Below are 14044 nucleotides of genomic sequence, written 5' to 3'. Positions count from 1 at the left end.
ACTTGGTTGAAAAGTCTATTTTCCTCTTGCTGCATAGGTATTTTGAAATGTCTATATAATGAAGCTGTTTCATATCCAGGCTTAGAAGGTCACTACTATGTAATACCTTCATTGATCTACCTACTCTGTTTAGAACTTTTCAGAGCTAACTGTACCCCCAGATGCGTGGATATTAGGCCAGGGAATGCACAGAATCAAGTACAGCTGTTCCCACTGTAGAATAATAAAGTAATTATCTCTTCTTCCCCAATTTGCAGGAAGGAAAACCCACTATCTGTGCCTGGGAGAATTGTGGCTACCTTCAATCTTTTAGAAAAAATTTCAACTTATAATTTGCTAGTGTGAAAGATTTACTGACATCATTGGAACATCGGCAGTGAGACCAAATGATGATACATTGCTTTAAACTTCTTCAGTGTTTTCCATAGTTCACTGTTACCTACAGTTGTGATGGATGAGACTTTTCCTCTCTCATCTTTCCTAGCAAAGAGGCAAATTAAGAAGCATCTGCAGATTTTATCAGAGGACTGAAAAATTTGGTGAGATAACCTGATTCTTCTGCACTAGGACTGGAATAAAGCTGCCAAGGATTATATTTAATTTGGAGCCTTTTCAAAGCTGGTTCCATAAGTGAGAAGGGGGCTACCACATGACCTCTGAACCCTTGAGAATCCATGAGATGGAAAAGCAGAGGCAAGAAGGCACTTACGTTGTTCTCAAATGAGAAATAATCAAACCTCCACACCTCTTTTGGATGTGAAGCACCATTATTAATTTTAATGGCAAAATGAAACTGCTATTTAGTTTAAATGTAATGTTTAAAATAGTATTATGTTTCGTATAGCCTGATTACACATATCTATAATTGTAACATATCATGGTTCTGAGAGCTTTAACTGCTTCTCTTTGTTATGCAATCATTTTAAAGACTGTGGTTACATTTCATTTAGGTTTACTGACAATTGAATCTGAACTCAAGGGGCGACAGCAGCATTAATTCCAAAGGAGCATTTTTACACATGGAGGCGGAGGTATGCGAGGGTATTTCAATATAATGCCCCGTCATCAAAATGCTTCCTTATTAATTTGTGTGCCACACTCAACAGCAACATCTCTCAAAGGTTGTCAACTGGAGGAAAAAAGTGTTCAAATCTATTTTTCTTAAGTAAATTTGGTGATATAATAAAAAAATAAAATAAAAATAGCAGTGTAATATGCTAAATAGAGTCTAGAAGATGAGGTAGAAAACTATACTCAGTCAGGTACTAATGACAAAATACAGAACAAGTCATTTAATTTTATTACAAATCTCCAATTTATAACCAAAATATACAACCACTACATTTAAAATCAGTTTATACACTCACAGTTAAAGTGCTAAGTAAAAACATTTACAAAAACTGACATCAGTCTACTGTAAACAAAATAAATCTACAAGAGCAGAGTGCAAAGCACATCCAGCTAATGTGAAAGTACATTTCATGCTCTAATCAAGCGCACTTGTCCTATACAGAGCTCAACAGTAACTTCTCCACTCATCTGGAAATGAATGAACGATTTTAAATACATAAAAAAGAAACATGAAGAACTAATGCCACAACATACAAGTCTTTATTGGCATAAGGTTTCTAACTAGATGTTTATATGATAAAGCAAGATTAAAATTTTAGCATCGATTTTAGAATCACCTCATCAACTTAATTCAGATTAGAGTTTGAAAACTAAATTGCTAAGTGCCAGCTGTTTCAGAATAATAGTTTTTGAAAATAATGAAAAAAGAATATCCTTTCTACCTTTATATCTCTTGAAAAAAAGAGAAGGTGGTGGTCATTGTTGAGAACAGTAAAATGAGGAAAGACTTTTTTTTAAAACAAGAGTGGACAGTGCCCAGCTGTAAATTTAATATCACAGAGCAGAGCTGGAAGACAGGCCTACCTGAAGGCAGGGCAGACAGAGCCTGAAACACAGACAGCCTTAGAAGAGCGTGGGTGAAGGATATCTAGGATGTTCCAGACACAGCCTTTAAACTGAAAAACATGAGATCAGTAAGGCCCCGACTTCATATGACGCATAAAAAAGAAAGGACTGGCTCCTTTCTTCGAGGTCACTGAAAATATACGGCACTTTTCCTCAGGGAAAGAGGAGCAGATTCCCAAGTTAGGTCATTTAAATGGTATCTCTTGTCTCAAAATAGTTCCACCAACACTAAATTATATCCACTTTTAAAGCTTAATATTCTACTAACTGATAGTAATCTGTGCTAACAACAATGTATTTGCCTGTTTTTAAGAGAGGTGAAAGGGCTATAGTCACTAACTTTATTCCAAACCAAGACCCCTAGATTAATACTGGAGTGCACTAGGTCAGCTCTTGTTGGCTATCTGTTACCCTTATTAGTCACAAAAATATTATTTATATGAGGAGATGTAGTATGACTTTGGAACAACGCAATCTGCAACCTTTTAGAACATAGCTCTATTTAAAACTGGGGATTTCCTGTGTAGGAGCTTCTTAATTTTATATGCTTTTTTATACTCATATATTTTAATTCTTACAACCTGAAACATATGCATAAAGAAAATCTTTAAATGGAACTTTAAGGCAAATTTGTTGACTACATAACATAATAGTATTCATTATTTTAGAATGCCTATCAAGAAGATAAAATTCTGGGCCCGTGGGCCATGGCCGCTGGGCCTGCACATCTGGAGCCTGTGCTCTGCAGCGGGAGAGGCCACAGCAGTGAGAGGCCCGCATACCAAAAAAAAAAAAAAAGGATAAAATTCTATAGCTGGCAAAACTTGAGTCCATATTAGATATTGGGTGGGGAGGGGAGTTATTTTGCCTCTAAATGATATTTAGATGTATGACAATATTTCAATAATGAAAGCTTAAAAACTACACATAGATTTAATGAAAGCGTATGTAACTTATGTATTCCCAAAAGATATTTGCTTCAATTACTGAAGTCTTTTTTTTTTTTTTTTTTTTTTTTTTTTTTTTGCGGTATGCGGGCCTCTCACTGCTTGTGGCCTCTCCTGTTGCGGAGCACAGGCTCCGGACCCGCAGGCTCAGCGGCCATGGCTCACGGGCCCAGCCGCTCCACAGCATGTGGGATCATCCTGGACCGGGGCACGAACCCGCGTCCCCTGCATCGGCAGGCGGACTCTCAACCACTGCGCCACCAGGGAAACCCTGAAGTCATTCTGATTAAACATCTTTGAAAACTGGGCAATTTAACAGCAAAACAAAGCAGAATTTTCTTGATAGACCTATGGTTATCTGTAGTTTGAGTCTCTTTCATAAAGCCTGGTAGGTTGATTAAAAGAATTGAAATGGGAAGTCATTACATCTGTTCTAAAGGATCTTTGTTTGGTTGTTTCTTGAATATATATTATGAAATTGTTAACACTTGATCAACAAAACCAGCAACTTCACACAGCTCAGAATAATATTATCCAACTATGACCATGTAACATGACTCTCCTTGGGCTGATTCTCAGAAAGAACAGTCCATCTATGGAAGAGTTTTCTGCTGAGATGACTGTGATAACCTAACACATACAATACTGTACAACATTAAGAAAATAAGACAAAACAAAGTCTCAAAAAAAAAGCTCACATTAAATAAATGTGAGCTTCAGGTATCGTATATTACAGAAAGCGAAATAACTATTAACTATAAAAAATTGTAGACATATATACTTACATAAATAATATCCCCAATTCACTAACAGATTAAAATACAGCAAAGTTGGTATTTTCCTAATTTAAAAAGTTTAAATTAGAAGAAACAGTTTCCATAGCTCTTTCAAATAAAAATAAGACAATTTAATAGCTTTTGAGTGTCAAATGACTTTTCTTTTTGGGACTGGGAGTAAGGGATTGTGGTATTGCTGTCTTTATCATGCCAAAGTAAATTTCTAAACTGCATCACTCCTTCACATATGCAATACGTTTAAACTGTAATGAAAAAATAAAACTCTCGAAAACAGAATTTGGCATTTCTGAAAATAAAAGCAGAAAAGTTGTTTGAAGTTGGTATTAAAGATCTGTGAAATGGGATAATTTTAGAGAAATTAACTTTTTAAAAAGATGAATGATAAAGAATTCAGATTTACTATGATAATTCACAAGCTAAGGTAAAAATAGCACCTGATGACAAGAATTTCCAGACTAATATTTTCAAATCAGAGTCCTTTTCATGATTAAAAAAATAATTTTAAGTTCACATATAAAGAAAACACAATATTTTCAAGTACATAAACACCTCAGCTCAGTGTAAAGAACTACTGTGTTGATCTTGTCTCAGAAATATAGAATTATTTCATATTAAATCTTTCTGCCAACAAGAGTAGTTCAAAGAAAAATTTTCTGAGGCAGGACTAAGGGAGAGAGACAGGGAAGACATAAACTTCCTTTTCAAAACTGGGGGAGGGGATAAGTAGGTAGAGAAATAGAAAAATAGTGGATGGATAAATATAAATTAAATCACCCTAGGATTATCTGTTTTATCTTATAGAATATCCCATTATCAAAACCCAGAAAATACTCAATGAAATGTTTAAACCTCAGACTCAAGCTTAACAAATGTAATATCAAAACATGCAGAGACAGAGAACTGAAAATAAAGTGGCTGTTTTTAACAGGCAGTTAAAATAACATTGTAATACAGGCATGTCTGAATGAGAGAAGCTGGGCATCTAATTTAATTTCTGGAAGACAGGAGAGTTGTCTGATCCAGTGAACTGACCAAAGACAAGGAATCAAGTACAGCCAAAGAAATCACACCAGAAACCAGTACACCTTCCTATATCAACTTTCCATTATTCTTCTCTACCCATCAGACACCAAACCCAATACCTAGACTGTAAATCTATAGACCAAGGGTTCAAGAGATTGATATGAGCTAATGAAGACAATTAGAAGAAAGACAATGATCTTTAAAAGTAAAAGGAACCTCCTTGGCCTGGTTCTCAGAGAACGTAATTAAATCTACAAGAGAACTCTGCTGAAGGATGGAACTAATGGAATCTCCACATTTTATTACAGAAGGGGGCTTTAGAGAAATATCTTCTGCAGAGCCAGAAAAAAGTAAAAAATAACACACCACATTTATCTCTAACAATATTTTAAAGCAGGACATTAACTTGCCCATAGTAATCTTGCAACTGTATTTATGCAATGAATCTAAGAATACAGCTTAAGAATAATTATTGAACAGAAAAATTTCAATCCATTCCTCTTAAATTCCTTTTACATTTTATAATCATTTTAATGTCAGTAAAACCTAATAGCTTTTTAATTAGCTATATGGGCCAGTGCTATCACTGCTTTGTTTACTAATTTTACCTTGAATACATTTTGTTAAAAGTTTAGCCTAAATAGCTACATTCGTATTTAAGAGAACAAAGATCACAGAATTTTACATGTTATTGTTTTCTGTACGTCAATTTTTTTTTTTTTTTTTTTTTTTTTGCGGTACACAGGCCTCTCACTCTTGTGGCCTCTCCCGTTGCGGAGCACAGACTCCCGAAGCGCAGGCTCAGCGGCCATGGCTCATGGGCCCAGCCGCTCCGCAGCATGTGGGATCTTCCCGGACCAGGGCACGAACCCGTGTCCCCTGCATCCGCAGGCGGACTCTCAACCACTGCACCACCAGGGAAGCCCTCTGTACATCAATTTTAAGGTGCTTATGCTGGTTCTTTAGGAGACTTTTCCCTTGGGAGAAAAAAAGGTCATGTCAATTATTTGTAACCTTTTACTTTTATTATCTGTAATATGATTTTCCTCCTTTAAAATTACTTAAAATCAGGAATTTCCTGGGGGTCCAGTGGTTAGGACTTGGTGCTTTCAATGCCATGGCCCGGGTTCAATCCCTGATCGAGGAACTAAGATCCCACAAGCCACGCAGTGTGGCCGAAAAACATAAAATAAAATAAAATTACTTAAAATCATGAATGGGAAACAAAATTAGCAACATATCTGAATCCTATTAATTTGAGTATAACTTGCAATAACAGTACAGGCTGATCTCGTAAATACAGTTCATGGGAAGAATAACAAGAATAAAAGTAAGCCTAGATAATGATTATAAAATAGTCAAGGGATAACCAAATCAGAGATAGGTGGAATTTGAGACACTACCTGATCTAATCCCCTTGTTCCTTTCATTTACAGATGAGAAAATTGAGGTCCCAAGAGGTAAAATTCCAAAGTGACGCAGCTCATTGAAAACAGAGGCAACACTAGAAATCAGGTCTTCTGACACAAAGTTTTGTGGTATTTAAAAATAACATAATGCATTTTTACTAAGCATTAAAAAAATCTGCCAATTTAGAAAAAAAGAAATTGTTAAGCTCTCAAGTTTTTTCTTTTATGTCAGTAAGCATGTCAACACAGGTAAAGAAATACTTGCAAGTTAGCAATACAAACAAGCTGACTTATGTAACAAAACCCCCAGGGCAATAATAATAACAACAACAACAACAACAACAATAATGTTGTAGCTCACCCTACTTCAGGAAATATGATAAAATAACAAGCTTGAAAAATAGCACTGTCTTATAAATACTAATGTTACTAGTGAATGGTAATTACCAAAATAATGGAACACTGAATTTTCAAAACCCAAATTACTACAGGGTAAAAAACTTGTTTCTCTTGATCAGGGAAAACTGGTGACAGTGGCCAATAAAATGAGAAAAAAGTTATGAACAATGCTATCATACCAATGAAAATGTCCGAGAAAGGACATAATAGATTTTCTGAGAAAAGTGATTATTAAAAAAAAAGTACTCTGAAGGAAACCAACCTTCAGTACATTTAAATAGACTGAATGACTCTCACTTATAGGAATAATGTTGTACTGGTATGGGATTTGACTAAAATATAAGTGAAAATTTACCTTCTTTTATCTTTATGGCAACAAAATTTTTACTTTCTAATTAGAGATCACAGAATAAGAAAGATGCTTATTAACTTATTATATTAAATCTTTATAAATCAACCAAATAGGAATGTCTGCAAAGATGGCTGGTTCTGGATAGACCTTAACATTTTCTTTCTCAGAATACTTTGGATCCTGAGAGAAAATTATAACCTGATATCAATTTGGCTGTTAAAGAAATATAGAATTTACATTAGAAAAAAACCCAGGAGACTAATTATAGTCAGATGGAAGGTAAAGGTTGCTTAGTCTTCCTACTCCTTTCTCAAAACTCAGATAATTGGAACAAAAAAGAAGGGAACTAAAATATTAAGAGATGTCAACATAATTTTTTCATATAAAATAGATTAAAATGATATAAGAATAATGTATAAAATCATACAGCTACTAAGAAACATAGCTGAATTAAATGTAAACACTTTTTCTTATTTTAATCAGTTGTAAAAAAGGAATAAAAGAAGTTTATAAGAATCATGAGTTCCTTTGTAAATCTAGGTTCTATAAAAATGCTCTTTTGTGTGCTTATGTGTGGAAAAGAATGCAGAAATCCTTACTTTATGCAGGTTTAAAAACTATATATGCAAATATACAAACAAGATAATATTATCACTTAAAATGTAAAGTTTTGCTACGATGAAAACCAACAAGTTACAGTAATCACATTTTAAAAATTGTTGTTAATTGGAAAGAACTGGGCACATGAAAATCCTCAAAGAAAGAAAAATAAGGCTTACACTTCTCTTTATATTTTTCTTATAAATTTCATTGAAACCAAGCTAATGTAGTTATATCATTCTGTATCAAAGAAAACATATAATGGAGATCCCCAAATTTCTGATGAAAGTGACCTACAAATTCAGCCATATAAAATTTGAAAGCATATTCTGGTATAACATATAATAAAGAACCAATACAATCTAAGGGCATAGCCACTCTTGAAAAAGAACCTCATTTTTAAAGGATTAATTGGATTGCTGATTTAAAGGTTATACCAAATGAATACTGATCTAATTGCCTATTCTGATGTTACTGCTAAGTACCACTGAAGACCATTATTCTTGCTTTCTGTAACCCCAAAATTCTAACAAAAGCAAATACTATCAGTAGGGGAACTTACAGGTTAAAGAGCACTATAATTCCTGTTATCTCATTTGATCCTCACAATGTCCAGTGAGATAGGTTTCGGGGCCCCAGCTTACCTTATCCTTATTTTATATCAAAGAAATTGAGACCAAGAGAAATTAAATGAGCTGTCTAGTTTACATCATAATTATGGGTCTTTTGATTCCAAGTATGATAATATGTAAATATACCTTTGGCATGTCAAAAGCAATATAAATATCATCATAGTGAAATTTTGGTATATGAATGTTTTCTAAGCTCAAGCCAATGATCCACTATTTTATCAAAAATTTTAAGTAGTTCCTTTTATTTCATGGGGATATAGCCTAAACCAATACAGTTACAACTTCAGTTACTGATAGCTATTATCACAAAGAAACTAATGAGGTAGGTTAAAATGTAGTAAATTTTTCTAATTTGAAGAGATTCTCAGAATTTTCATAAATCTGCTCTAAGAAACAGCTTTTAGAAAATCATCATTAATCAAGGTTTACTTGAATATTCATTTACCCAACTACTACACAAAGATCTAACTTTACATAAAACCAACAAGAACCTAAATACCTCTAAGAATTGCTCATCACCTTTTAAAATTAATATAAAGTGAGGGCTTCCCTGGTGGCGCAGTGGTTGAGAGTCCGCCTGCCGATGCAGGGGACACGGGTTCGTGCCCTGGTCCGGGAAGATCCCACGTGCCGTGGAGCGGCTAGGCCCGTAAGCTATGGCAGCTGAGCCTGCGCATCCGGAGCCTGTGCTCCGCAACGGGAGAGGCCACAACAGTGAGAGGCCCGCGTACCGCAAAAAAAAGAAAAAAAATTAATATAAAGTGTTGGTACAAGTTTGTATATATATTTCTTTAATTAAAATAGTAATATGGATTGTTACTCTAGGAGAAATACACTTTATTTGGTGCAATTCACATATTACTAATTGCCGCATATTATTCCGGTAAAGCAGAGACTTCATTTCACTTAGTTTAAATTTAGACTCTTCAAATTTCTTTGAAGTGAGACTTCACTGCTAGAGTAAAAGTGAGTTGCATAACATGAGTTATTCATTCATTTAAATATTTATTGAAAATCTACTATGTACTATGCACTCTGCTAGTTGTTATTAATCAGTTGTTCTTTGAAACTACTGTTTAGAGCTTAATATTGTCTTGAATTGTTTGCTTTAACCACTGAAAAAATTCAATACAATATTGCTGAAATCAGAGTACTTCTCGAAAACCTTTCAGTTATATATTAACATTTTAGAGAGAACTATTATTTTCTCAGTTGTCAACTGAACAAACAAAATACTAAACATTATCATATGCCAATCACAACACAAATTAAACATAAGGTAAGAAAGCTGTCCAGACTTGCTCATGTTGGTTTAAGCTAGTTGAGACTTGAAATTGTTGTTTTGTTATAGTTCTTCAACTGTTTCTTTAAAGAAAAAAAATCTTAATTTGGAGCGCTAGTTTGATAAATAACACAACCCAAACTAAATACGGTTTTTTAAAACAATGAATTAACAATATTAAGTAAATTTTGTGGAGCAAAACTAAGATACTGAAAGTAACTGAGAGGACAATATAGCCTTTAAAAATACATCAACAGTCTAGTAGGGAAGATACAAATGAATATATAAAAATGAGGAAGCACAAAGTTAAGATTTTCATAATGATGCTCACTTAACTGTCTATACTTGGCCCACAAAGAAACCAATTAACTTTTTTTTTTTTTGCGGTACGCGGGCCTCTCACTGTTGTGGCCTCTCCCGTTGCGGAGCACAGGCTCCGGACGCGCAGGCTCGGCGGCCATGGCTCACGGGCCCCGCTGCCCCGCGGCATGTGGGATCCTTCTGGACAAGGGCACGAACCCGCATCCCCTGCATCGGCAGGCGGACTCTCAACCACTGCGCCACCGGGGAAGCCCGGGGAAGCCCCCAATTAACATTTTGGCAATTGATAATATAATGCAGATGGCGATGGATGACAACATCTTTGAGCTGAAACTGGTACCTTCTATATTATTTTTCTGTCTGAATGTTTGTTTTGGTCTCTCATGCTGTTCTCAGGGGAAATCCTCAGACAAAAGCTTCAAGAATTACTAATTTATTTATAAATGAGTTGTTGTAAGTTTGGCTTTCAGAGTAAAGGGTTACTAACTGTCAGATGTGAGGGAATTCAGACTCTACTTGTCTTGAGTATTAACTCCAGTTTCAAGGGAAAAGAAGATGGAGGAAAAAGTAAAGCATTTGAGCCAAATATTCAACTATATCTTAAGAAGGATTAATAATAAATATTAATACAAACTTTGAAAGAAAAAACATGATACACAAATTATTATTATCAGAAAACTGACTTCTGCACCTGATAAAAGCTTCTGTCAACACCTAATTTCTTGGTACTTTTTGTTTTAAAGAAGGAGAGGAAGAAGTATACACATGAATTAAACACATGTCAAGGAATGTACTATGGTAGCCCTCAAACAAATCTCTTAAATCCTCAATAATCTTAATCCCTTATAGTTCATAACACTTTAAAATTTTCAAAGAGCTTTCATATGATTTTTCATCTGATACCTATTTGACAACTTTGTGAGGTAGGTATTTATCTTCTGTCTTCATTTATAAACAAGAGAACTGAGGCTCAGAGAAATTGACCTGTTAAAGGTAAAACATTAGCATATGGCAAAGCCAGGCCTCTTTAGAGTCTAGAATTTTTTTTTTTTTTTTCGCGGTATGCGGGCCTCTCACTGTTGTGGCCTCTCCCGTTGCGGAGCACAGGCTCCGGATGCGCAGGCCCAGCGGCCATGGCTCACGGGCCCAGCCGCTCCGCGGCATATGGGATCCTCCCAGACCGGGGCACGAACCCGTATCCCCTGCATCGGCAGGCGGACTCTTAACCACTGCGCCACCAGGGAGGCCCTAGAATATTTTTTGAAGTGTGATTCTTGGATACTTGCATAAGAATCACCTGTGGTATTTCTTTTTACAACTACAGATTTTAAAGGCCTACCATCACCTTTGACTTAATGAGTAAGAATCCTTAGAAGTGGGATCCAGAATTCCAGTTGTATATCGGGTAATGATATAAAAGCATAACACTGAATCCAGATAGATTTTCACGTGATACAACATGATGCCATCACATCATCATCAGAGGCAAGTTAGTTTAAAACACCTTGCAGCCAGGTTGCAGATTAGAATCACCTGGAAAGCTTTTTAAAAACTACCAGTTCTCATCTGAATGAGAGGAACGTGTCAGGTATCAGAGGCTCCCCAAGTGATTCTTATCTGTAGTCAGGGTTGAGGATCCCTTGTTTAAATATACTTTTCTGTAAAACACATCCAGCATTTTTCTTTCCCTTCTGATCAATTTCATGCCTAATAAAGTTCACAGTTTTTATTATAAATTATTTAAATTTTATAAGACAAAATGTCAAACATTTTTGAGTTGATATTTTTAAGATTAAAAGATACTTCACAGCAGGACTAATCATGCTCCATTTAGCTACAATGATTTTCAAATACCCCAAATTAATCACCTCTTTGGACTTAGGTTATATATATTTCAGTTATAAACAAGAATGATCCAGGATCTGAAAATAAGGGTGTGGGGCAAAAGCTGTAGCCTGTTGGCTACTGGGCAATGCAAGTGCAGACAATCAACCCACTGACAGGAGGGGCCTGGATACCAAGATCTGGTGGCTTTGGCAAGATCACATCTCACTGTAGAAAAATACAACAACAAATACAGAGGAAACATTTTGCCATTTTGTAATTATGGTTACCACAAAAAAACCTTATAATGTGTGATGCTTATTCTATTACATGCTTCCACAGAACATATCTGAACATGAAGTTCTCTATGAATCAAAACTACTACATGGGAAAACATGGCTACAAAGTAAAAATTTTCCATCATGCATATGGATAAGTTATAAAAACACAGCCAGTAAAAGTAATATTTACAAAAGTAATAAAAACAGCACAATTACTGGGAAAAATGCCCATCTCCGCTTTTACTCCGTCACTAATCCTGTTCCTGTATTTCTCTGAATAAAGATTATTTTGATATAATTTCAGAAGAGCCTTCAATAGATTAATCAGATTCTTCCGTTGATTTTATGTTCTATTAGCTAAAATACCCTTGCTTATTTATTAAATTCTCCTACAGTTTAAAAACACAGTTCTTTTTCACTTAGTGGAAAGGAAACTACAAACTCCTACAATTCATCTGAGAAATAAACCTTGCATAGAAAATTTCTTTAATTTTGAAATTTTGTTTTATTAACAGAACTACCAGAATGTTATCTCACAACTAGTTGATATTATATGAAAGTTCACTATAAAGCAGTCACCACACATTTAGGATTTTTCTAAATATAAAACAAGTGGGTTTATAAAAATGCTTACCAGACAAATAATTATTTCTTCATAACCTAGAAATAAGAATTATTTATGCGATGATATAATTCTTAGCATTTTGGATGCCTTGATGTTACAAGTTTGTTGCAATATAAAAAGCAAAAGTTTACTTTTCAACGGACACAATCTGCACCTGACTGAAAGCATCATAACAGTGAGTTACTGCAATCAGTCATGCAAAGGCAAAGAAGAAAATCTGCTTTTTAAACAACACAAGTTTTCCACCTTAGGACAATTTAAGCACTGGTTCCATCTTCTTCAATAACCCGATTCATGCTGGTGCCATGTGTGATGTGAGTCATAGGATTATTACTGAGATCTCTGATGCTGCTATGTCGTGACTGTTCATTGAGCCGATGAGAACTACTGTGCCTGGAGTGATCCGTGAGTCGTGACATGCTGCCATGAGGTAGTCGCTCCTCCATTCCTCTGTAACTGCAGGGAGTGTACCTAATATAGGACAGTTTATTTTGAAGTAGGTAACAGAACACACTAGAAAATAACATGAAAAATTTTCATGAAAATACCTCATCAAGTGGAACAATTAGGAAACTAACAAGTGAAAAAGTAACAACCAACTTTTGATGATTTACACTCTTGAATTATTCAAGTGGCCAAACAGAAGGGAGAGAAAATCTACTAATGAGGCTCAGAATTAAGGTATGCTTTGCAAAAGGACAAGCTGAAGTTAAGAAAAGCTGACTGATCTGGAGCTATGCTAACTAAGTAAGGATACTTTTCTCATTCAAATAAGTTTCGGGTTATGAGGTGGGTTCCAGGAGAGGAAGAACAGCAACAGAAGAAATATGGCATTGTCCCAGGGAGTTTAGAAGAATGGTTATAATCAGTAGGACAACAAATTCCAATTTTACTAAAAGAGTAGCATTGGAAAAGCGAGCAAATGAAATTAGAGGAGAAATTACCGTGACCTTAAAAAAAAAAAAAAAAAAGTGAGGGAATTGGCAAGCAATGATGACGCTAGGTGCGGACAGCTTCTTTCCAGAGAGCCTAGTTAACAGCTGAATTAACTACCTGTAAATGGTCTTAATTACTTTTCATTAGGGCTTCAGGCTGTGAGGATGCTATTTTGTAAAAGCTACATCAACTTAAATACAGAAGTAGCAAACTCCTAAGACTTTGTAACCCATATTCCTGCAAAAGCAAATTCTCTCCTTATCCCTAGCCCAAGACACAGCTTTTGAGTATGTCAACTGGGCTACTTGGCTTATTGCAGACTGTCTTCTCCGTCATTCTACTTATCTTGAAAGGCAGCAGTGGGAGCTGTTAAATTTTCTTTTGTTGCAATTCTGACTCATTGAGCCCCCATCAGAGGTAAGAAAACTCACACTCACACATACTATACACTTTCTGTAAAAAAATATTTAATTTAGAATAACAAAGATCAAAGAAAACAACTGAAAATAATTTATAACTTTAATTAATACATTAAATTTTAAGTAGTATTTCTAAAAATAAAAAGGTAGCAGGCCATTCCTTTTTCAAATAGTCATCAAAACAACTAATCACAAGCAGCTGAAGACCTACTGGCTGTCA

General features: G+C 35.2%; 1 protein-coding gene across 2 annotated transcripts in view; it reads right to left on the bottom strand.

Annotated features, from left to right (window-relative positions):
- Window positions 1–11523: 11523 nt before the first annotated feature.
- The window catches only part of FZD3 (frizzled class receptor 3), a 92610-nt gene continuing 90089 nt past the window's right edge, over window positions 11524–14044 (bottom strand). For both annotated transcript variants that reach the window (XM_060101433.1, XM_060101434.1), the window contains one exon: window positions 11524–12940. In XM_060101433.1, coding sequence (XP_059957416.1) covers window positions 12727–12940 — 214 coding nt within the window. In that variant the 3' untranslated portion in view covers window positions 11524–12726. The remainder of the gene's footprint in view (window positions 12941–14044) is intronic.

This window comes from Mesoplodon densirostris, chromosome 6, assembly GCF_025265405.1.
Source record: "Mesoplodon densirostris isolate mMesDen1 chromosome 6, mMesDen1 primary haplotype, whole genome shotgun sequence".
NCBI classification, from domain to species: domain Eukaryota; kingdom Metazoa; phylum Chordata; class Mammalia; order Artiodactyla; family Ziphiidae; genus Mesoplodon; species Mesoplodon densirostris.
The sequence above is the reverse complement of the archived record's forward strand: the minus strand, read 5'-3'. Positions and strand labels throughout refer to the sequence as shown.